Raw genomic sequence first — 23,812 nt, forward strand, 5'->3', positions numbered from 1 at the left:
ACAACGATTGACAACTGCCTCTGATTGGGAACCATACCAGGCCAAACACATAGAAATATAAACACAGACGAAAACATAGAATGCCCAACCCAACTCACGCCCTGACCAACCTAAAATATAGACATAAAAAAGGAACTAAGGTCAGGATGTGACACCATCCCCCTGAACCCAAGCCCAGCAGCATTATTCAGTCTGATCCTAATATATAATAATATAATAATAATAATATCCTCCAGTGGGAGTAATATCTGAGATTGACCGTCATCTTGAACTTCTTCCATTTTCTAATAATTGCGCCAACAGTTGTTGCCTTCTCACCAAGCTGCTTGCCTATTGTCCTGTAGCGCATCCCAGCCTTGTGTAGGTCTACAATTTTATCCCTGATGTCCTTACACAGCTCTCTGGTCTTGGCCATTGTGGAGAGGTTGGAGTCTGTTTGATTGAGTGTTTGGACAGGTGTCTTTTATACAGGTAACAAGTTCAAACAGGTACAGTTAATACAGGTAATGAGTGGAGAACAGGAGGGCTTCTTAAAGAAAAACTAACAGGTCTGCAAGAGCCGGAATTCTTACTGGTTGATAGGTGATCAAATCAAATCAAATCAAATTTTATTTGTCACATACACATGGTTAGCAGATGTTAATGCAAGTGGAGCGAAATGCTTGTGCTTCTAGTTCCGACAATGCAGTAATAACCAACAAGTAATCTAACTAAAAATTCCAAAACTACTGTCTTATACACAAGTGTAAGGGGATAAAGAATATATATATATATCCCATTTAGCAGACGCTTTTGTCCAAAGCGACTTACAAGTCGGCTGGAGCCACTACTTTTACATATGGGTGGCCCCAGCGGGAATCGAACCCACGACGCTTGGCGTTGCAAGCGCCATGCTCTACCGACTGCTACCGACTCTACCGACTGCCATGCTCTAGCGCCATGCTCTACCGACTGAGCCACACAGGACCCACAAGAATCCACAAATGCTGATGCTCCAGATACTCAACTAGTCTAGAGAAGCCCAGTTTTATTGCTTCTTTAAATCAGAACAACAGTTTTCAGCTGTGCTAACATAATTGCGAAAGGGTTTTCTAATGCTCAATTAGCCTTTTAAAATTATAAACTTGGATTAGCTATCACAGTGTGCCATTGGAATACAGGAGTGATGGTTGCTGATAATGGGCCTCTGTACGCCTATGTAGACATTCCATAAAAAAATCAGCCGTTTCCAGCAACAATAGTCATTCACAACATTAACAATGTCTACACTGTATTTCTGATCAATTTGATGTTATTTTAATGGACAAAAAAGCCTTTCTTTCAAAAACAAGGACATTTCTAAGTGACCCCAAACTTTTTAATGGTACTGTATATTTCTAGGCTATTTATATTGAAAATTGGTGTAAACTGTACAGCTAACTGGCGGGAGATGATGGTCGCTGGATACAAAGCAGCGGATTCTACACCTGCATTGCTTGCTGTTTAGGGGTTTAGGATGGGTTTCTGTACAGCACTTTGAGATATCAGCTGATGTACGAAGGGCTATATAAATAAATTTGATTTGATTTGATTCGTTTTATTTACAGTGGGCGGGCACGTGAGAAAGTTCACTGCAGCTGTTTGACTGGGGCTCGTCAGCGCGTCAGCGACCTTTCTCTTATCGATTGGTTAGTTTTTTTTAAGGGGCAGGCGTAAAAACTAAGCAGTTTGAAGTAGATGGCAGAGACTTTGGGAGAAATCACATGTCTGAGGGATTCAGTTGAGGTCGGCAGTGTGAAGGATTTCTTTGAATAGCTTTTTGTTTTAGTGAGTTAAAAATGCAAAGCTGTGCAAAGTCTTGGGGGATCCTATTCGCCAAATCGGTGAATTCACATGCACCTTGCAGACATATATCTGGTCAAAGCCGATTCTTTGGGAAACTACAGACTAGAATCCAAAACCGCAATGCTTTTGTAACAGTCCGCGGTCTTCGGATGTCTGCCGTCTATGCTTCTTCCAGACAGATAGACAGAATACTGCCGAGACACGATGATTTTGCAGAGAGACATATTGGTCCAGGCGAACGGGAGAAAAGGGAGATGCTGGATGTTCTTGGACTTGAGGTAAGATTTACAAACATTTGGATAAATAGAGAATTGATAGGACAGAAAGTAGGCTAATGTGTCGATCTAATGCCTTGCAGGCGCTCTTGCATGTTTCTTGTCATAAACAGCTGAACTTTCAACAATGTATATAGTTTTAGTGCGGTTGTTTTGTTATCTATACATTGTTTTACAGTCAATCGCCCAGTTGATAGAAGATACAGTTCCAGAATCCATCCGTATTCAAAGAAGTATGAAAATGGATGATCCTCTCTGTAAGTTTATCTTTCATCTTTAACAGCACGTGTTATTGTTGATGTGTGTGTGTTCTCTATATAGAAGCGGGATTTTATAACACGATAAGGCAATATTGCCTCATCGTGTTATACAATTCCGCTTCTGGTATGATTTTGTTTTTCCAGTGCATTTCATTATTGTTGTTGATTTCCCCGTCAATTGTAATCTTGGTGTTTTATTTATTTGCATTTATGTTTTGTCTGCCTATTTTGCTGGTCTGAGTTTTTTTTTTACATTGTAAATCAAGCCAAGCAAGCGACTGGCTGAAATGTAGGTTGCACTCCTATTGTGAAGCCCTCTTCACCGTTAAGTCTTCCTTTGAACATATTTGGAGTTGTTTTTGCGGAACTCAACGAGCAGCACCAATCTCCTGTTGGGAAGCCGATGCTAATAGGATGGCAATTGGAGTGTAAAGTTCAGCCTTGAGCTCCTGTCCCAAGTCCAGTTCAATCTGGTTATAGCGTTAACATTACATCACAGACGAATGACATGTGCAGACGAGCTTCATGGAATTCCTAATATGGTTAATTTGATGGGTTTTTGTATTCTTACTTTAATACGTTTTTTTGTTGTTGCATTTAATAAGAGCCAGACGGAGTTTCAATCGATTAAGAGAACTAGGAGACCTTTTAAATGTCTTACTATCAATAATAGTTTATTGTCTACAAAACACTCACTAGGCATATTTCCCTGGCAAACCCCTGCATTATTCCACCAGAGACTGAAGTCTCATACTGTTATCACTTGAGATTTACAAGTCTATAAAAATACTATTCTGGACAAGTACAGTACATTGTATTACTAATTTACCTTGTTCTGTGTAATGGGTTGCATTTATTAAAATAATTGTTCTTAAGCAACTGAAAATATGGCCAATATGGCCATTTGAAAACAGACACAAGTATTGCTGATGACAATTTTCATGGAAGGCACATCAAAGATTATTCTTATTTTGCCAATATTCTCACCAGGCCACATTGATGCACTCTTAACAGTGACCCATCTCTACAATAATCAATGTAATACAAACTACTCGTTTTGGAGTGTCAATGTCATGTATTGAAACTCTCAGCTGTCAAAATCCCTAGTATTATTGCTGCATAATTTTGCATCAGTTACATTAGTCATTGTTTTCACTATCCTGATATTCCAGCAGTGCTCAACATGGTGAGAGGAATATGTAATTGGTAATGAAGGCTTGGCCTAGTGTACTTAAATACTACTGTACTACTTACTGATCAGATGCTATAAAATAACACTTACTGATCAGATCTAAAATAACACTTATCTGCTATTTGGGGAGTTTCCAACATCATTGTTATGCAAAATGATTGACTTAATATTCACAATGCTTAATAAGTAATAAGAAGGTCGAGGGGGGGTTCTAAGACCACCCTCGGTCACTCCTTTCTGTCTTGTTCCATTATGTAGCTAACCATGCTGAAGGAACAAACTGGAGGCTATACTGCTTTTTGCCTGTTCAGCTTTTGGGGGGGGGGGGGGCTTGGTTTGCAAAGCCAGCAAGGGATTCTCTTCACAACAATAGATGTGCTGGATGGTTCTGAATCAGGCTTTTCTGATGCTTTGAGGAACTTTGGGACCATGGGAAAACTGTCCTCTCTAATGAAATGTGCAGCTCCACAGTAGCCCCCCCCCCGGCCCCACACACACTAAACCACTGGCCTCCACTACTGATAATGCTTTCACTTGTTTTGTTATTCGTTGTCAAATGTTAGATTTCCAAACACCCTTCTTGTGCTGCTGAGTCATAAAGCAAGCATTTTTTAATGGATTTACAGTTAAATTCTTTGCCACCTAAACTCAAACTGCAAATGTTCACCTTTTTCTGATCGCATGGTGGTATACCCCATTAGAAATAACCATAGAAATGCTCATCCTGAATATGAGAGTACTTTGGGCACTCGATTCAGAGGGGTAGTATTGTCCATTCCTTGCTGAGGGCGTTGCTAAGCAGCGACAGCATGCCTGAGTAATTCCAGTGTCTAGGTGTATATTGGTTGATCTCCCCTACAGCACTGGAGAATTAGGCTAGATTACTAACCTTTGGGAAAGGGCCCATATGTTGCACATAATTGTCCCCTACAATAGATAGAAATATGATGCACAAATGGAAGTGCATTCTACACGCACAGAAGTGTTCTGTGTGAACTGTATACAACATGACACAGTGACGTGGAGTACACAAAGCTGTTTAGTGTAATTTCCTTTCCACTCCATTTTGACAGTGAATCTGATGCTGTATGATGTTACTGCCCATTTGTTTGAGTGGTTTGTTCAGAAAATGTATGGGTATAATTGTTCGATTCACTTTTGCCTCAAATATATGTGATGCCAATTGTGATTTCTATTTCTGCAGGCGAGAATCAAGTCTTGGAGCATCTCCAAAAGATTGCATCAAAGAACAAGGTGTGGAGGTCTTATATCGGAATGGGCTACTACAACTGCTCAGTGCCTCCAGTTATACAGAGAAACCTTCTGGAGAATTCAGGATGGTAACGGTCACTTTGGTACAAACCCACAAAAACAAAAGAGTTGTGATGTGTTCTGCATCTAGCCAAGTTGTATCCATCAGTAGAGAAAGATACTGTTTGATTGTGCACTCAAGGTGCATATATGTATGGGCTTCTGCTTGTCATTAAATCACTAATTGCTACATTGAAGAAAAATGTGCCCCTAATCAAATACGTCTTTTGACTTGAGGCTCAAGTTTCCAGTTTAGGTTTGCACTGCATTAAATTACATCCTCACATGGGATCTTGGGATCTGTTTTTTTGTCCAACTTAAAACAAGACAGCACTGACTTTTTCTTTATTTTCATTAACTTCCACCCACTTAACCCTAGTATCTTGATTCCTTGAAAAAGAGTTTTGTTTTTTCTCTGTATTGTCATACATTCTTACATTCAAAAACATATTTGAGTCATTTACCCAGAGTGATTAGTGCATTCATCTTAAGATAGCTAGGTGAGACAACCACATATCACAGTCGTAGCAAGTACATGTAATGTGTAATCATTTCTCTGTGTCTCCTGTTCTCCTCAGGGTGACACAGTACACCCCCTATCAGCCTGAGGTGGCTCAGGGTCGCCTGGAGAGTCTGCTCAACTATCAGACCATGATATGTGACATCACGGGCATGGCTGTGGCCAACGCCTCTCTGCTGGATGAGGCGACAGCCGCCGCTGAGGCCATGCAGCTCTGTCATAGGTGAGGGGAGAATAAACACAAGCGAAATAGTGGCTGACCATTAAAGGGTAGTTAATTTAGTATCGTTCATGTGTAGGGTCTAGTTATAGTCTATAAATAAGGCCCAGAGTTTCTCCTGGTGTGGTTACTTTTCATGAAAAACTCCTGGCCCTACACATGTTAAAGGTGCACTATGCGGAAATCGCTTCTCCATTTCCTGGTTCCTAAAATGTGCAGAATTTGTGACAAAACAAGCAAGTATAGTGTAGAGAATCATTGTATGATTGTACTTCTTACACTTGCTTTAAGTGAGAATGACAGATCTATAACTGAATTTCTATGTGGATTTGGTCAGGCTCCCTAAAAAGTGACATTGCATCTTTAATTGTTTATGTTCCCTACAGACAGAACAAGAGAAGGACGTTCTACATCGACTCACGATGCCACCCTCAGACGATTGCTGTGGTGCAGACCAGAGCCAAGTACGGACATCCTTCAAAGCTTCACTCAGACCAAGGTTAGAACTGTGTACTAAAAGCAGCATCCTCATTATGGGTGCTCTGATTGTTGACCAACAGCTACATCGGGGTCAAGACTGTGCTGAAGCTGCCTCATGAGATGGACTTCAGTGGAAAGGATGTGAGCGGTGTGCTGTTTCAGTACCCAGACACTGACGGCAGAGTGGAGGATTTCACTGCGCTGGTGGACCGCGCTCACAAGGGAGGGGTAAGAGAGCTGCCACGTCTGACATTGGTAGTAATGGTTTATTAACCTTGGATGCTATCTTAAAGTAAATGTGGGTTGGGGTTTGGTAGTGTTATTTTGGAATTGTTGCTCCTCGTTTGGTAGGAAAGGACCCCTCATTATGTGGTGATTCCAGTTTGGTGCCGAAGTGACTTGTTTGAAAACTCCCCGTCTCTCATCCCTGCAGGCTCTGGCTTGCTGTGCCACTGACCTGCTGGCCCTGTGTGTGCTGCGCCCCCCTGGAGAGTTTGGGGTGGACATCGCCCTGGGCAGCTCCCAGAGGTTCGGAGTACCACTCTGCTACGGTGGTCCCCATGCTGCCTTCTTCTCTGTCAAAGAAAACCTGGTCAGGATGATGCCTGGCAGGATGGTGGGAGTGACCAGGTGAGAGCCCTTAAGATTCACATGGGCCCTGTTCAGAATGGAAGTCAGATCTCTTGAGTTTGTTCAATGTTGGGCTTTATAAACATGTTGATTGACTTCATAGAATTCTTGCTCACAGTGGAAAAGGCTGAAATATACAGAATGCTCATATACATAAAGACTATCTCGATGCACATTGGTTTGAAATGTCCCTTGTTTGTCTGCAGGGATGCGGCTGGTAAGGAGGTGTACCGTCTGGCTCTGCAGACCAGAGAGCAGCACATACGTAGAGACAAGGCCACCAGTAACATCTGTACTGCACAGGTACCCCCCCAATACTGACACGCTGTGTTGTCAAATCCCCCCCCCCCCCCAAATACCAACACTCTTTGCCCCAGGACAGGATTGTTACCTTAGTGTATTCAACTCTTATGAAAGTTTGTTTGTGTAAAAAATCTCAATGCAGTGGTTGTCTTCATTTATGAATTATTAATTTTTAGTTTTTGAAAAGAAAGTTTCTCACCTTCAAATGTATCTGTTTTTCAGGCTCTGCTGGCCAACATGGCAGCCATGTTTGGGGTGTATCATGGACCCCAAGGCTTAAAGCACATTGCTGAGAGGACACACAATGCTGCACTGATACTGGCTGAAGGTATGTCCTCTGACACCCTGACTGCACTGATCCATTTTTACGTCACAACTTTTACGATCAATGAATAGTTGGCTAATTTCAACTATAAGGGTGCATTGAGAAGGACAATGGTAACATAGCTTATTTTCAGATGATTTACAAATATATTCTTTGAGTTTTTAGAAATGCCTCTATCCTTTTGTATCAGGTCTGAAGCGGGCCGGACACAGGCTGCACAGTGAGATGTTCTTCGACACGCTGAAGGTTGGCTGCAGTGTGGCAGCCAAGGACATCCTGGAGAGGGCTGTCCAAAGGGAGATCAATCTGCGTGTCTACAGTGAGGGAGTGGTGAGTAGTAACAGATACAGTTTGGGAACAAGTTACATACACATCCACCCAGTGTTCCCATGTCGTCAGAGTTTGTTTTGATATTTTAGCCAGCGTGTCGTGATCGCGTTTGGTGATGGGGGACAAAATAAATGTATGCACGATGGCGCACGCAGCCGGTTTGGGTTCTGTGTTAGAATACATTGTCATTAAAGCACACAGAAGCATAGATACACTAATATTAAGACCCCCTCCATAGAGCTCCACAGTGGCGGTGTCATAACCTAGCAGTCAAACAGGGAAATGGTTCTGATTGTTTTTGTAACATTCATTTTTCGCATAAGGGATTTGAGAAACACTTCAAATAAGGGCGGTGTTTCATTTAGGCTGACCCTGGCATGATGTTTTGTTAACCATGTAAATCTCTCAGACAAGTTTACTTTTTGTTGAAATTATTTATTTGTTTACCTAGTTAGGTGTGTCTCTGGATGAGACCGTGATGGAGAGAGACTTGGACGATCTGCTCTGGGTCTTTGGATGTGAATCCTCAGCGGTACGTTTGCTTTCAATGGAATAAGATAATGCATATATTCAGCAATGCTTTCTTAAGAGCGTGCAAAGGTCCATCTTGAAGCCATAGGACAAATATCAAATTTAATTTAAATCTCAATTTACAGGAGCTGATTGCTGAGAAGATGGGTGAAGGGGTGAAAGGCATTATGGGTAGTCCTTTCAAGAGGACCAGCAAGTACCTCGTTCACACAGTCTTCAACAGGTTGGTCTGTTTGTAGCTGCTAAATATTACAATATTTGCCGTAATAAGGATGAGCTTGTTATGCCATAACTGTTGATGACTTGTGTTCTCAGTGATGATAGTATTATCAGTATAATGACACCAGACTGGTGAGAGACATTAGGTGACGTTCTGTGATTGTCTTTGTTGTCCCAAACTCCAATTGATGCTTGGTAGAATAATTCCTTGCACTGATAGCATAAGGTTGTTACACATATAGTACCAGTCGAAAGTTTGGACACACCTACTCATTCAAGGGTTTTTCTTTATTTATTATTTCCTACATTGTAGAAAAAAGTGAAGAGCTCAAAACTATTAAATAACACATATGGGTTCATGTAGTAAACAAAAATATATTTTAGATTCTTCAAAGTAGCCACCCTTTGCTTTGCACACTCTTGACATTCTCTCAACCAGCTTCACCTGGAATGCTTTTCCAACAGTTCCCACATGCTGAGCACTTATTGGCTACTTTTCCTTCAGTCTGCGGTCCAACTCATCCCAAACCATCTCAATTGGGTTGAGGTCGGGTGATTGTGGAGGCCAGGTCATCTGATGCAGCAATCACTCTCCTCCTTGGTCAAAAAGTTGCCCTTATACAGCCTGGAGTTGTGTTGGATCATTGTCCTGTTGAAAAACAAATGATAGTCCCACTAAGCGCAAACCAGATGGGATGGCGTATCGCTGCAGAATGCTGTGGGAGCCATGCTGGTTATGTGTGCCTTGAATTCTAAATAAATCAGACCGGGTCACCAGCAAAGCACCATCACACCTCTTCCATACTTCACGGTGGGAACCACACATGCAGAGATCATCCGTTCTCTTACTCTGCGTCTCATAATGACACGGCGATTGAAACCAAAAATCGCAATTTGGATGCAATTTGGACTCATGTCCATTGCTCATGTTTCTTGGCCCATGCAAGTCTCTTATTATTGGTGTCCTTTAATAGTGGTTTCTTTGCAGCAGTTTGGCCATGAAGGCCTGATTTCACAGTTTCCTCTGAGCAGTTGATGTTGAAATGTGTCTGTTACTTGAACTCTGAAGCATTTATTTGGGCTGCAATTTCTGAGGCCGGTAACTCTAATGAACTTATCCTCTGCAGCAGAGGTAACTCTGGGTCTTCCATTCCTGTGGTGGTCCTTATGAGAGCCAGCTTCATCATAGCACTTGATGGTTTTTGCGACTGCACTTGAAGAAACTTTCAGTTTCTTAAGTTCTTGATATTTTCCAGATTGACTGACTGTCTTAAAGTAATGATGGACTGTCGTTTCTCTTTGCTAATTTGAGCTGTTCTTGCCATAATATGAACTTGGTCTTTTACCAAATAGGGCTATCTTCTGTATACCACCCTTACCTTGTCACAACACAACTGATTGGCTCAAATGCATTAAGAAGGAAAGAAATTCCACAAATTAACAAGGCACACCTGTTAATTGAAATGCATTCCAGGTGACTACCTCATGAAGCTGGTTGAGAGAATGCCAATATAAAATATTTATTTACTTTCATCACACTTTTTTTTGGTTACTACATGATTCCATATGTGTTATTTCATAGTTTGGATGTCTTCACTATTATTCTACAATGTAGAAAACAGTAAAAATACAGAAAAACCCTGGATTGAGTAGGTGTCAACTTTTGACTGGTACTGTATACGGGATAATACAGGGTTTAAGCACTAAGGTTTTAAAGAAAAATAACACATTAGACCTAAAATGTATCTTTATAATCTTGATTCACTCCTTTTCTTCATCCCATGCAGTTACCATTCGGAGACCAACATTGTGCGTTACATGAAACGCTTGGAGAACAAGGACATCTCTCTGGTTCACAGCATGATCCCACTGGTGAGTTATGGGAAAGCAAAGAAGAAATGTTTTACTTTGTTTTTTTTAACTTTAGCATTTTTTACATGGTCTGAATACTAAAAACTTACTAACCACTGAAAAGATTTCTCGGCCAACGCCATTTGTAATATCCATTTTGTTTTCCATGTCAGGGTTCCTGCACAATGAAGCTAAACAGTTCTTCAGAGCTCATGGTGAGTTAATATCAGGGTTGGGGTCAATTCGGTTAGAAGGCAGTCAATTCAGGAAGTACTGAGATTGCACCAATAATTAAAGTGCTTTAGCTTGCAATGATTTCCCAATATACTTAAAAGTAAATGCTATTTATAACTAAGTTTCCATATTTAAATTCAAATCAGTTCCTGAATTGACTCTTTGATTTGAATTGACCCCAACCCTGATTAATTAATCTTTTCTTTCTCCTCCTTATGGTGGTGGTGTTGTGAAAAACACTAGCTTACCTTAAGACAAAACATTGTACAATTCATAAGGACATCGCTGACTGTCATTTCCCATATTTCTCCCTTTGTTCTCTCTTTCCCACTGTTTTTAGCCCATCACCTGGAAGGAGTTTGCCAACCTTCACCCCTTCTGTCCCCTGGACCAGGCTGAGGGTTATCAGCAGCTCTTCAGGCAGCTGGAGAAGGATCTCTGTGAGGTGACTGGCTATGACAAGATCTCCTTCCAACCCAACAGGTAAGCCACTCACTGACAGCAATATTCAGTCTGGGGTATTCATGACCAACTGGGATTTCAGTTTCCCAGACTCCTCATCCGAGCGTGATTTCCCTGTCGCCCTCTGTTACACATACCAAGTTGTCCAATTGATTAATTTTATTTGATCATATAACTCAGTTTGTGGCTGATAACTATGGTTCCAAGTCCCCTACTTATCAGTATAAATGGGGCTGATGAAAAGCACATCGTGCTACATTGGCCTGGAAAGATAGCGGCCTGGTTGTTCAACTCTTATTCCATGCTTTTCCTTTACAGTTACTATGATGCTCATATAGATTAACCTTTGAACTTGGCACGTTTTGATTATGCTGAGACTTAACTGGGAGCATGTGTCTGTGAGCATGTCTGGTACATTAAGACTGTATAACCTCGTCTTTCAGTGGTGCTCAGGGAGAATACGCTGGCCTCGCGGCCATCAAAGCCTACCTGAACTCTAAAGGAGAGGCCCATAGAACAGTAAGTATGGTTCTGATGAAACTAAACACATCTTTTCTAGCACACATGCTAGGCCCTGTAGAATCAAAATAACCCACCCTTGATTAATAGTTATAACATTAGATCAAAGTACATGTTGGGGTGTGCGTACTACAAATGACTTTAATTCATTTTCAGTCTGAATGTTTGCTGAGGTCACCCATTTCCCTGTAAACAACCTGTATGTAATACATGATACTTAGACCCACCTACAATCATTTATCACATGTAAAGCCATAAAGGGACTCATTTTTAAGTACAATCACTAGTTTGTCAACAGACATTGTATTGGAAAAGCTAGCTATCTATCTGAAGAAGAGGGTTGTTTTGGATACTTCTACAGGAACTTTGAAAGGCCCCAAGTGTCACAATGTGCTGGGTTGAAGTGACTTGAGTACATCTGGTGATGGGAATATGATAGAACAGTGACCGAAGATAAGAATGCTCGTTGAAGTAGCTTTCCGGTTTTCTAATTTGGCCTTTATTTTTTAACTATTATAAGCATTTCTTTGATAGTGGTGTGAGCTCTTGAAACAGTCAAGGTCTACAGTTGTGCAAATAAGGGACAGAAAATACCACACTATCTGGAAGTTACCTGATTCCAAGATCACATATTTGGTGTTTTTTGTGAACTGCAAGTCATGGGCAAAATAGATTGAGCTCAGTTTGTTTTTCCTGTTAGGGGGGAAATGTAAACGTTACCCAACAAACACACAGGTCTTGGTGACCTTGTGACAATATTGCAAAATGTCAAAATAAGTCTCCTTATAAAAGGGATAAAATAATTTGAAGACCTATTTTAAATCATGTTTGATGTCAATTGTAGATTTGTGCTTCGAAATCTTAAGACTGTGTGATTGCATATCTAATGGTTGATTTGTTGAGTCTTAATTTTCTCTTTTACTTTGATGGTCTGAGTGCAACTGTTTCTGATATTTTCCTTTTGCTCAGGTTTGTCTGATTCCCAAGTCAGCCCATGGTACCAACCCGGCCAGTGCCCAGATGGCTGGCATGAAGGTGCAGGTGGTGGAGGTGGACAAGGATGGCAACATTGACATGGCAAATCTCAAGGCACTGGTAAGAGCTGGTTGGTGTGATTCTGCTAATCTGATTCTATTAGAGTAGTCTTTCAATCGAACCAGCCGCACTAAAAAAATCATTGCGGAACATGATGGCCCGACAGTCAGGTCACTCACTATGTACTGGTAGTGTAATTGGCAGTCAATTACCCCCGCCCCCCCTTAAAAGTGGACTGTCATGTTGCAGAGTCACAGACTAACACATTATTCCCCCCTCAGGTGGACAAACACAAGGCTAACCTGGCAGCCATGATGATCACGTACCCCTCCACTTTTGGTGTGTTTGAGGAGAGCATTGATGATGTCTGCAATCTCATCCACCAGAACGGAGGACAGGTCTACCTGGATGGTGCTAATATGAACGCACAGGTGAGAGAAGAGTATAAGCTGTGTACTAAAACTGCTGAAAGATCTTTTTTGGTCCAAAAAAAATAATTGGGCTACTTATCCAGATGTTAATTGAATCATGGACCCATTAATTTAATATTGAGTCATATTACAGAAGTGTATTTGAAAGAACCTTGTAAAAAATCTATACATACTTTCATAAGTGTCTCAGGGATTGCACTATTCTACAGCGTATGTTGCAGCTATTCTACAGCGTATGTTTACAAATGTTCTGTCCTGAGAATAAATCACTTTTCTCTCTGGGTAAGCCAGTATTTCCCGCCAAAACAGGAAGTGCCATTCTGAAGCATAAATACACTACATGGCCAAAAGTATGTGGACATCCCTTCAAATTAGTGGATTTGGCTATTTCAGCCATATCTGTTGCTGACCGGTGTATATAATTGAGCACACAGCCATGTAATCTCCATAAACAAACATTGGCAGTAGAATGGCCCATACTGAAGAGCTCAGTGACTTCCAACGTGGCACTGTCATAGAATGCCACCTTTCCAACAAGTCAGTTTGTCAAATTTCTGCCCTGCTAGAGCTGCCCCGGTCAACTAAGTGCTGTTATTGTGAAGTGGAAATGTCTATGAGCAACAACGGCTCAGCCGCAAAGTGGTATGCCCCACAAGCTCACAGAACGGGACCACAGAGTATGCGTAGTGTAAAAAAATGTCTGTCCCTGGTTACAACATTCGGTACTTAATTACTAACTGACTCTGGTAGCAATGTGAGCGGAAGAACTGTTCGTCGGGTGCTTCATGGAATGGGTTCCATGGCTGAGCAGCCACACAAGCCTAAGATTCCCTTGCGCAATGCCAAGAGTCTGCTGAAGTGGTTAGTTCCAGTGAAGGGAAATCTTAACGCTACATTATACAATGACATTCTAGTGAATTCTGTGCTTCCAACTTTGTGGCAACAGTTTGGGGTAGGACGTTTCAGCATGACAGTGCAAAAAATGAGGTCCATACAGAAATGGTTTGTCAATCGGTGTGGAAGAACTTGACTGACCTGCACAGAGCCTTGACCTCAACCCCATCAAACATCTTTGGGATGAATTGGAGTACCGACTGCGAGCTAGCCTTAATCGCCCAACATCAGTGCCCAACCTCGAATGCTCTTGTGGCTGAATGGAAGCAAGTCCCTGCATGTTCCAACATCTTGTGGAAAGCCTTCCCAGAAGAGTGGAGGATGTTGTAGCAGCAAAGGTGGAACCAACTCCATATTAATGCCCATGATTTTGGAATGAGATGTTCCCTGAGCAGGTGACCACATACTTTTGGTCATGTAGTGTATTTGAGCTATTCAATTGGAATATTTTTGAACTCAGGTCTAATGCATTTTACCCCCAGAGTACAGTAGCGCCCTCTTCTGCAAATGAGTAACTTTGGAGAATTGCCTTTCTACCACATTGTCATCACCGCTCTCTCCTACCTGGTCTGCTCTCTACTCTACAGGTGGGCCTGTGTCGTCCTGGTGACTATGGATCTGACGTCTCTCACTTGAACCTCCACAAGACCTTCTGTATCCCCCACGGAGGCGGAGGACCAGGGATGGGACCTATTGGAGTGTAAGTGAATGCACATTGATGGGCTAAGCACAAACTCAACCTGCCCAAAGCAGATCTATGTCTGGCCAAATCCATTATAAATGTGGAGTTTTTTTCCTGGTCAGGAAACACTACTCTCACTAAGTATTAGTGCAAAAAATATATATTTAAAAAGTGGATAAGTAATTACTTTTTGACTTTAAATCGAGTTGTGTATGTTAAACAGGAAGGAGCACCTTGCCCCGTTCCTGCCTAGCCACCCAGTGGTCTTAATGTCAGCAGGCAACATGTCCAGCTCCCTGGGCACCATCAGTGCTGCCCCCTGGGGCTCCAGTGCCATCCTGCCCATCTCCTGGGCTTACATCAAGGTCGGTACTACATCTATCCTAAGAGCAGGTTGACGTTTGTCATGAATATTGGCTTGGAGGAAGAACTGAGTGATATCTGCAAGATTGGCCAGATGCAAAGTCAATATTGGCTATATTGTGAAAATGTAATGGAAACCAAAATGTGTTTTTTGGTCTTTTAATTTAAGCTTAGGCATCAGGATTAGCAGTGTGGTTGTTAGCCACAAAGTCATAGGTTTAAAATCTGATTCTATGTCAGCTTGTGACCACTGCAGAGCTGCCTCCAGTATACAAGTCATGACATTACATGCCAACATGCATCTTATGGTTCAGTGCCATGGAATTTCAATAATGATAGATTTGTTAGAATAGTGTTATTCAGGATACTCAAATTGTCTTTCTAGGCAAATGCAGAGAGAACATGCAACTAAAGCAGCGACAACAGTTGAGTACATGTCGATATAGAACATGACCTTGTATCCTACTGTGTAGATGATGGGAGCCAAGGGGCTGGTTCACGCCACAGAGGTGGCTATCCTGAATGCCAACTATATGGCCAAGAGACTGGAGAGCCACTACAAAATCCTCTTCAAAGGCAGGAAAGGTGAGTGGTAGTTCCTATTCACCCCATATGGCAGTGTTTTCCAAACTAGGGGTCATGACCTTGTCGGATTTCTTGATTTGAAAATGGGGTCGCGAGAAACTAATGTGCCATTTAGTTCATAGAACCACGGGTACATGAGTAATATTTTGATATCCGCTAAAAGTGGTCGGGACAAACAGAGCGGTCTGTTTTACTTCCTACAAATGTGGCTCACATTTTTGAACAGTTGGAGCTATAAGCTATTATGACCCCATTCCTGAAAGCTAAGACTCGCAGGAACACGTATGTGTCTTTTTCCCTCTACGATGCGCACAAGCTGCACAGGACTTAAAACAGAGTGGACAGGACCAGTCACCAAATCTGACTGGAGGGAAAAAACACCATCACTGAAAGCAATGATCTTTTCTACACAGAAGATCATACAATTATTGCCAGATGATCTTCTTAGATTTTGTTCCTAAACTTTAATACCTTTGCATCTGTCACTTGGAACCATATTCCATTTGTAATGGACGGTCACACTCCCAAATAAAAGTAAAAATTTAGCTTTTGATTACATCACTTTATAAAGTCCTTCAGTAATTAGCCAACACTAGCAAAATGTTGCTTTAACACCGATTGTTTTGGTCCACAGGCTTTTGTGCTCATGAATTTATTTTGGATGTGAGGCCATTCAAGAAATCTGCAAACATTGAAGCGGTGGATGTGGCGAAAAGGCTGCAGGATTACGGTGAGCTGGAACACACTGCATTAATGGATAGTTGGGCACTGCTGAAAAGTCAACATGGTCCACTTGTCTCTTAATCTAAGTTAAAAAAAATAGGAATAGTTTTATTAAATTGACCTGTGAGCCTTCTCATCCCCCTGTGTGTCTGACCTTGGTCAGGTTTCCATGCCCCCACCATGTCGTGGCCCGTGGCAGGAACCCTGATGATCGAGCCCACTGAGTCGGAGGACAAGGCAGAGATGGACCGCTTCTGTGACTCGCTGATGGGAATCAGACAGGAAATAGCAGATATCGAGGAAGGCAGGATGGATGCCCGCATTAACCCATTGAAGGTACGTCACTGGCCTGACTCAGACAACTAACAAATTGCATGTCAAGCCATGTAATCAGCTACGTACAGTGGTCATTAAACTAATAGCAATTTTACCAAGTCAAATCGGTTAGTTTCAACTTAACTGTTTTGTGTTGTTGACATCCTCTGAGGAAATGGCAAGCATTTTTGAAACTGTCTGTTTTGAGATAGGGTTTCTGAAGTGTAATTATTCTTTATTTATGTATGGTTTGGGCACATACGAGAATAGGACGAGTCAACATTATTTGGGGTTGGAGTTTAGAGTATGAACTTAAAAAGCAAGATTTTCACTAGACTGTTTAAGAAATACCACTGTGATATGGACAACCTTTTGTTATTGAGCATAAATCTGTGCTTTTAGTGGTGGCACCTAAAATGTAGCATGAGTTGCTTTGACACCAGACCAGCTAAAATAGGTGTTGACTGGGGTCTGTGTCCACAGATGGCACCTCACTCCCTGGCAAGCATCACCTCCTCTACCTGGGACAGGCCCTACTCCAGGGAGTATGCTGCTTTCCCCCTAGTGAGTCTTCCCTCTGGAAAACATCACACACTACCAACTCCACTAAAAATGGTTGTATTCATGTGAATGTTTACATCAGCGTTAGCAAAATCTTTACACCTTACTCTTTCTAATAACAAGGTAAACTCACTTTCCCCATTTCCAGCCATTTGTGAGGCCCGAGACCAAATTCTGGCCATCCATCTCCAGGATTGACGATATCTACGGTGACCAGCACCTGGTCTGCACCTGCCCCCCCATGGACGTGTATGAGTCACCATACGAGGAGAAGAGAGCTTCCTCATGACAGTCGCCTCCGTTATACCAGTCATCACACTTCCAAATTCTGAAAATCCATTGAGTTGTATCGTCCACTGTAGTTTCTGTATTTCAATGTGCCTCGACTCTTTTCTGTTGTACAAATAGTTGCCTTGATTCTCCCTTCATGATGTTTTTATGCTCTAAAGTAGCGGGCCGGACTGACACGTATATCAAGTTGTAGGGTTTTGTTAATATTTGCGGTGTTCTGTGCATGAAAATGTTTAAAGTGTATTTTGATGTTTGCCTAATCACTTATACTAGTCTTGATAGGAATTATGGATAGTTTTAATGATCTTTAAGGAAAATAGTTGTATTGAACATTGTCAATCTTTTCTTGTTCAGCTTGAAGACTTCAGTCATTTCTTTTCCACATAAGTACTGCCATCTAGATGTGAATGTTAAACACCAATAACGTTCTCACATGATTTGTTCTGAGACAAATACATTTGGACATTAATATTTCTTATCTCCAGAGACTAAGGTGACATTGAAGAACAGTTTATCAAACTAATTGGGCTTTAAATATTAGTTCAAAGAATGACTTCAGTTCTGTCTATGAACATGGCATGAGAACCCAAAGGAAGTTAATTCCTTTTGTTAATCCTATTGGGTGATCATCTTTCCTTAGCCTCAAATACGTTGACTTAGTGTACAACTGGGAACAGTTGTGGGTGCACGACTCAAGTGATGTGGTGAATATCAACGCAAAGACTGTTAGACCCAGAACTTGTAAGAGCGACAGCCTGTATGCGTGATTAAATATCGACTTGTGATTGAAGTCATTTTTGCAACTCATTCAACACCATGTATGAGACTCAATTTGAAGAGCTTGCAAACTTGAGCATCAGTTCCAGTCACACATACACCATTGTTCTTACAAATGACTAGCATATGCCTTGGTCTGGTTAGTGTAAGTGAAATGGTAGCAAATCAACTTAAGGATCAGGGGAGCGCGATTGTGCCCTAGACAACTGACTCGTGCAGATTTGTGCCATTGTACAGCCACCATTTTTTTATTCAATTGCAAAAATAAACACTTGATGGGTGCAAAAGTACCCTTCTAATTATGTCTTGTTATATTTGGAGGGGGGGGGGGAAATGTAGTCTAGGCAATATCACACATTCAAGTGTTTGAACTTGCAACAGCTGCATGGGATTTGTTGGGTGGTTTCATTGCATCCAATGGCAGGGAAGATTTAAAAGCCACAGAAGACATTCAGCTTTTGAAACAAACTGCTCATTATTTCAGGGGAGGACTAAATGGTGTGGCAACAGTTGACAACCTTTTGTAGATGAAGGAATTTGCACAACCATGAAGTTTGATATACTTGAATAGAGTCTATTGAAAATAAATCAGTGGTAATACAGATAAGGCACTGTTGACATGTAAAGTGCTGAGCCACAGCGCCAGTACTAGATTGCCATGTGCAATTTTCTATTGTGCAAAGGGGATAAATAACATTGATCATTAGCCCTATAGCACATGACATTCCAGTTAATGTATGGGTAAAACGGCACATCGAAAGTACCTAACTTCACTCACATTATGTGCCTAAGCATAGGTGTTAGCAGCAGGTCTAAACAAAAATAACTTTAGATGTTCATACAGGTATACTGTATGCCAAGTATATAACATCATTTCAAGACAGTGAACATTCAAATACATCATGGTAGGCATTAAAAGTGATAAAAACTACTGTACAACCTGGTCAAACATATGTAAACGGGGAACTTTACAAATGGTGAATGACCAGGTATAATGTCAACACCCTCCATTACTTACTCCTGTGACACAGCTTAATAGATAAAACCCTGACTACGTGATACAAGCTCAGAATGAAGCCATCCCAAGAGCTCATGAACTGCAAACATTAACTGCCATATCCCCTGAAACAGTAACATTATTTGCAGTTGCTCTCACTAACAACCATCTTCACTCCCATCTTGTAGGCAAAGGCCTGGGTGGCCTCGAGCTCGGCTTCACTTTGAGAGGCCTTCTTCCGCTCGACAAGTCGGTCCACCAGCACCACAAACACCCCAGATATGATGAGAACCAATCCAGACAGGTAGAAGCATGCACCAAAGTCTTTGTCCAGGTCAACCAGCCAACCTGTGGAAAGACGAAATTTGAGCCCACAAACTGCTGACCTGGATGAATAAACCAGTAGCTTCACTGATTAAAAGCTTAGTTCATGCAAAGTGAAAATGGGTGCAATTCAGTTAGTGCATGTCAACATTGTAATTTCACCCCATCTCACCTGCAGCAGGTGGACCAATGAACCCCCCGATACTTCTAAAAAGCATGAAGAGTCCCAGGCCACTGTCGAACCCCTCCAAGCCCACTATGTCCACAATAGACGTCACATGGATGGCTACAACGCAGCCAAACAGAAAGCCGTAGAGCGAGGAGAAGACCAGAAGGACTGAGTAGTCCTTGCCAATGGGCAGCAGCAGTAGCACTACCCCCAACATGGTGACAACCATTGTCAGCAGTTGTAGGTTCCTCACCAGCCTCAGGTTGGCCAGCCAACCACAGGCCAGACGACCAAGCAGGTCAGCCAATGCCAGCACAGACAGGATGGATGCCGCCCAGTAGTTCTTCAATCCCAGGCTGGTGGCATAGGGAACCACGAATAGAGGTGGGATGAAAAATCCTGCAGCAGCAAAAATGGCAAACAGGATGTAGAGCAGCAATTCTGGTTTCCTTAGCAATGTCCACTGGAAGCTTAGCTTTTTTGGTGTTGGGTCATCATCAGCTTTGGAGTCCTGGTGGTTGTCCTTATTTGGCTTTGTGTGATTATGGGGTTTGGATTCAAGAGGTCTCATGAGGGCTCCACAGACACAGAGGTTGAGCTGAAGGCTCCCTATGACGAGTAGAGCTCCCTGCCAGGTGTAGACCTCAATGAGCCACTGGAAAAAAGGACTGAACACCATGGCGAAAACACACTCCCCGGAGCTGGCTATGGCGTACGCTATGGGACGCCACTTCAGGAAGTAGTGGCTCACTATGCTGTTGGCTGGTAACCAGGAAAATGAAAGTCCCAAACCTAAAAATAAAGCAAAGATAAATCTAGGCTCTGTGTTGGTCTGTTACTAAATGTAATACATGTGTATGTGCTCAAATTTAATGAGCCAATATAGCTAATCAAAGACTACACCAAGTTCAGTTACAATGTGTTCTGGTCACAAGGCAAAACGCATCAGGATTGTTTACCCTCAGGGATGACCATTTCAGTTCTATTTTCTCAAACTCCTGAAATCATAAATCACTTGAGGTAATGCCTTTTGTTTCTCTCTGATTATTTTAACTGTACTGGTACAGTAGGTTTTATGGGTTGGTGTGGTGATCGACAAAAAAAGTAGTAACTTTATCACCCTGGGAACACACAAATGTAAACTGTTCTTAAATGTTATGTTTTTTCCCCCCACTTGGGGAGCCCTCAACCCTACCTTGCAGTACGCCTATGCTGAGATACATCCATGGAAGACTGAGGTCGAGAGACGCCAGGATCATCCCTGAAGCACCGAGGAGCCCTCCCGTCATGATGACTGCCCTCTGGGTACAGTGCATGCTCAGGACACTGGCAACTGGGGCTGAGGGGAGGAGACAAATTATTACAGGAACCAGAGTGGATTGTTCTAGTGGTTACTACAACAAAATGTCAACCTGGTCTCTAGTTGCTTGAGCAGGTTTGTTTATTTGGCCAACTTATAACGCTCTATAACCATGCAACACATTTCAGTTGAATAATGAAATAGAAGTTAAACTGCAATGTAAACAAGACAATTTTCCCCTCACTTACCTCCCAAGTGAAACATGACTATCATAGTGGAGGTGACCCACGAGGTGGTGCTGGTGAGGACTCCAAAGTGGTTCTGGATCTCTAGGAAGAATAGGCCGAAGTTCTTAAGGACGCCTGTAGTGAGGCCCATGATAAAGAAGGCTGAGGTGACCACCACCCATCCATAGCCCCCATCAGGGGGGCCACCGGCCTTCATACCAGGGCTCTGCATCACAGCTCTACAGCCTTCAAAGAACATATGTACAGTAGGCACATGTTCACTGCTGCAATGTGGTCAGTAAATGGGTGGATCCACCACTTTATTTCATATAATTGACATCGTCATAAAGAGCACATGTTCAATTTAATAAAAAAAACTGATCTTGCCCCCCCCCCCAAAAAAAACCTGTAGATATTAAAAAAGGCACTTAATTTAATATAACAGGCTTTCAAAATGCAATATTTGCGCACAATTTCTACTTAACATGAAAGGCACTCATTTCGTGGACACAAATACACTTCGTTGCAAACTGGTCTCAGAGCATTTGTATTATTCTGTATGTAAATCCAACACGCTCCATTTAGTATGATATGTTACATTAGACAGATGGTTACTTAACGCAAAAACAAAAGGAGGGTTTGACATGTACAAAAAGTCTAGCAACCCAAAGGCTGAGAGTTCAAAGCGCATCACATGCAACTACTTAGCATGTTAGCTAACCCTTCCCCTAACTAACTCGTCACCTAATTCTTAAACTTAACCCTAAAGCCTAGCCTCGCTAACATTAGGGAGCTAGCTAACGTTACTCCGCTAGCTAGAATTAGTAACATATGTTTAGCCAATTCCTAACTTAATTGTACGTTTTGCAAATGCCTAACAAGTAAACTGTCTCGGATTTACGTACAGAATAATACGAAATGCTCCGAGACAAGGGCAGTGTAGCCTAGTGGTTGGAGCATTGGATTAGTAACCGGAAGGTTGAGAGTTCAAACCCCCGAGCTGACAAGGTAAAAATCTGTCGTTCTGCCCCTGAACAGGCAGTTAACCCACTGTTCCCAGGCCGTCATTGAAAATAAGAATTTGTTCCTAACTGACTTGCCTGGTTAAATAAAGGTTAAATAAATAAAAGGTTGACAGCGAGTATGAAACACTTTCTTAGAGCTTCAGCTTGCCTGCCTGAATGTATTTCTGAGCATGATGACCGTTTCTGACTATTAAGTCGTGTCCATCCGCACTCTAAACTCACAGCTTCTCGGTCGTTCACGCGAATGACCGCACGTAGTGGACTTGCACTGCAAACCAAGCAATGACGATCCGCACCACTTGTGATACAATGAATCGATCCCCAATATCTATTCTTCCTCGCAATGAGATAACAGCAGTTACGGCACTTGCGTCTTGTCATTCTGCCTTTTTTATGTCTAAATTGACAGTATTTATCCTGCTAAACGTTCTGAAAACTTAACGCAAGCATGGAATAAAGAAATTGAGTATCACTCACGACTGGATCGTAGCCTCCTCACTTCCTGCTCTTCTCCTGGTTTATTGGGAGATATTGCTGTTCTCTTCTACCGGCCATATCGTAAATTCTATTTCAGTGCGGGAAGGTCTTCTATATATACATGTCGGAGTTGGACACTCCCCTTCGAGCTCATGCTAATTATGTAAATCACGACTGTAGTATGATCTAAAATAAGGACGCGCAACAACGAGGTTCTAGCTTCAGCCTGTTTATTAACCTAAACCTCACATGTCCTACATAGGTACGGATACCCCCAAGGGACATCCTACTACATCTTCCCCTCTCCCATGAACAAGAACTCAACATGCATAACCACTGAAGCATAACTGAAATGCAATTTGGAAACCAGTATTATTCTCTAACATGCTACTTCCCATCCTGAAACAGTATAAAAGCATTAAATCACACAGTATGAGCATTAACTTAGGTACAGTCTATTTTTGCTGGATATGGTCCCCAACAGTATGTTTTCTCTTCACGTAACATAGTCTTTCACCCACTCTGGTGGCTTCACATCCCTTTTTGGGCGTGCTTGTGGCTCTGTGAGCATTCTCTCTCCTTCACCCTCTTTCTGTGCATTTTCTGTGGCCTCGGTCTGTGTGGCTGGTAGATCTGGAAGAGCTCTGAGGTGTGTTTTGTTCCTCCGTACCTCTTCTGAGCCTGTGTCCACCACATAGGAGCGTGGGGCATCCGCTTTCCTCAGCACTGTTGCTGGTGTCTTTGAGTTTGTAATCCACACACGGTGACCTTCGGTCAGCTCTGGCCTCTCCTTAGCACGGTGTCTCCCATTAAAGTCTCCAGTTTGCGTTTGTTTCAGACGTTTGTCCCTCTCAGCGAAGGCGTTCCTGTTAGGCCATCGGGGTTTAAGCTGAGCCGGCGAGACAGGCAATGGGGAACGCAGCCTCCTGCCGATCAGGAGCTCGGCAGGCGACGGCCCATGTGATGCAGTGGTGTAACTCTGTAAGCTAACAGAGCCCTGTATGGATCCTTGTTCTTTTCAGCTGTCTCTGCCTCACCATTACTCTGTGCATGGTAGGGTCACATGTATGAAGTCATATTCTGCGGCAAAAGCAGAAAAGGAGCTGGCAGAGAACTGGGGAGCGTTGTCTGTAACCAGGACCTCAGCGAC

General features: G+C 42.3%; 2 protein-coding genes across 3 annotated transcripts; one reads left to right on the top strand and one right to left on the bottom strand.

The window, feature by feature from the left end:
- The first annotated feature begins 1,718 nt into the window (after positions 1 to 1,718).
- Positions 1,719 to 18,442, top strand: LOC135537822 (glycine dehydrogenase (decarboxylating), mitochondrial-like). The gene is made up of 25 exons (XM_064963867.1): positions 1,719 to 2,102; positions 2,278 to 2,356; positions 4,756 to 4,891; positions 5,441 to 5,605; positions 5,989 to 6,066; positions 6,163 to 6,310; positions 6,516 to 6,712; positions 6,919 to 7,015; positions 7,238 to 7,343; positions 7,531 to 7,670; positions 8,122 to 8,202; positions 8,327 to 8,424; positions 10,208 to 10,292; positions 10,445 to 10,486; positions 10,846 to 10,988; positions 11,411 to 11,486; positions 12,456 to 12,581; positions 12,803 to 12,952; positions 14,434 to 14,546; positions 14,752 to 14,893; positions 15,365 to 15,476; positions 16,111 to 16,206; positions 16,363 to 16,535; positions 16,998 to 17,078; positions 17,224 to 18,442. The coding sequence occupies exons 1-25, from the start codon at positions 1,818 to 1,820 to the stop codon at positions 17,362 to 17,364; spliced, it is 3,090 nt and encodes a 1,029-aa protein (XP_064819939.1). The 5' UTR covers positions 1,719 to 1,817; the 3' UTR covers positions 17,365 to 18,442.
- zgc:114041 (uncharacterized protein LOC574425 homolog) lies at positions 18,360 to 23,055 on the bottom strand. 2 transcript variants are annotated; one of them, XM_064964008.1, is made up of 5 exons: positions 22,663 to 23,055; positions 21,182 to 21,262; positions 20,829 to 20,972; positions 19,637 to 20,425; positions 18,360 to 19,488 (listed from the first exon to the last, which is right to left on the bottom strand). In XM_064964008.1, exons 2-5 carry the CDS (start codon positions 21,204 to 21,206, stop codon positions 19,280 to 19,282), a joined length of 1,167 nt encoding a protein of 388 aa, XP_064820080.1. In that variant the 5' UTR covers positions 21,207 to 21,262; positions 22,663 to 23,055; the 3' UTR covers positions 18,360 to 19,279. The 2 variants fall into 2 exon arrangements, with proteins under 2 accessions (XP_064820080.1, XP_064820031.1); XM_064963959.1 differs by having other exon boundaries at positions 21,182 to 21,406.
- Positions 23,056 to 23,812: the final 757 nt, after the last annotated feature.

The sequence above is a fragment of the Oncorhynchus masou genome, chromosome 1 (assembly GCF_036934945.1).
Source record: "Oncorhynchus masou masou isolate Uvic2021 chromosome 1, UVic_Omas_1.1, whole genome shotgun sequence".
Lineage (NCBI taxonomy): Eukaryota > Metazoa > Chordata > Actinopteri > Salmoniformes > Salmonidae > Oncorhynchus > Oncorhynchus masou.

Bases quoted from the DNA above. Each gene is read 5' to 3' on its own strand.
- zgc:114041 (XM_064963959.1), bottom strand. From the start codon at position 21,392: ATGCAGAGCCCTGGTATGAAGGCCGGTGGCCCCCCTGATGGGGGCTAT. The intron at 20,426-20,828 runs GTAGGGTTGAGG...CTTTATTTTTAG, and splicing joins CAGCATAGGCGTACTGCAAG to GTTTGGGACTTTCATTTTCC. The intron at 19,489-19,636 runs GTGAGATGGGGT...GTCTTTCCACAG, and splicing joins CATTGGTCCACCTGCTGCAG to GTTGGCTGGTTGACCTGGAC.
- LOC135537822 (XM_064963867.1), top strand. From the start codon at position 1,818: ATGCAAAGCTGTGCAAAGTCTTGGGGGATCCTATTCGCCAAATCGGTG. The intron at 2,357-4,755 runs GTAAGTTTATCT...CTATTTCTGCAG, and splicing joins GAAAATGGATGATCCTCTCT to GCGAGAATCAAGTCTTGGAG. The intron at 16,207-16,362 runs GTGAGCTGGAAC...GACCTTGGTCAG, and splicing joins GAAAAGGCTGCAGGATTACG to GTTTCCATGCCCCCACCATG.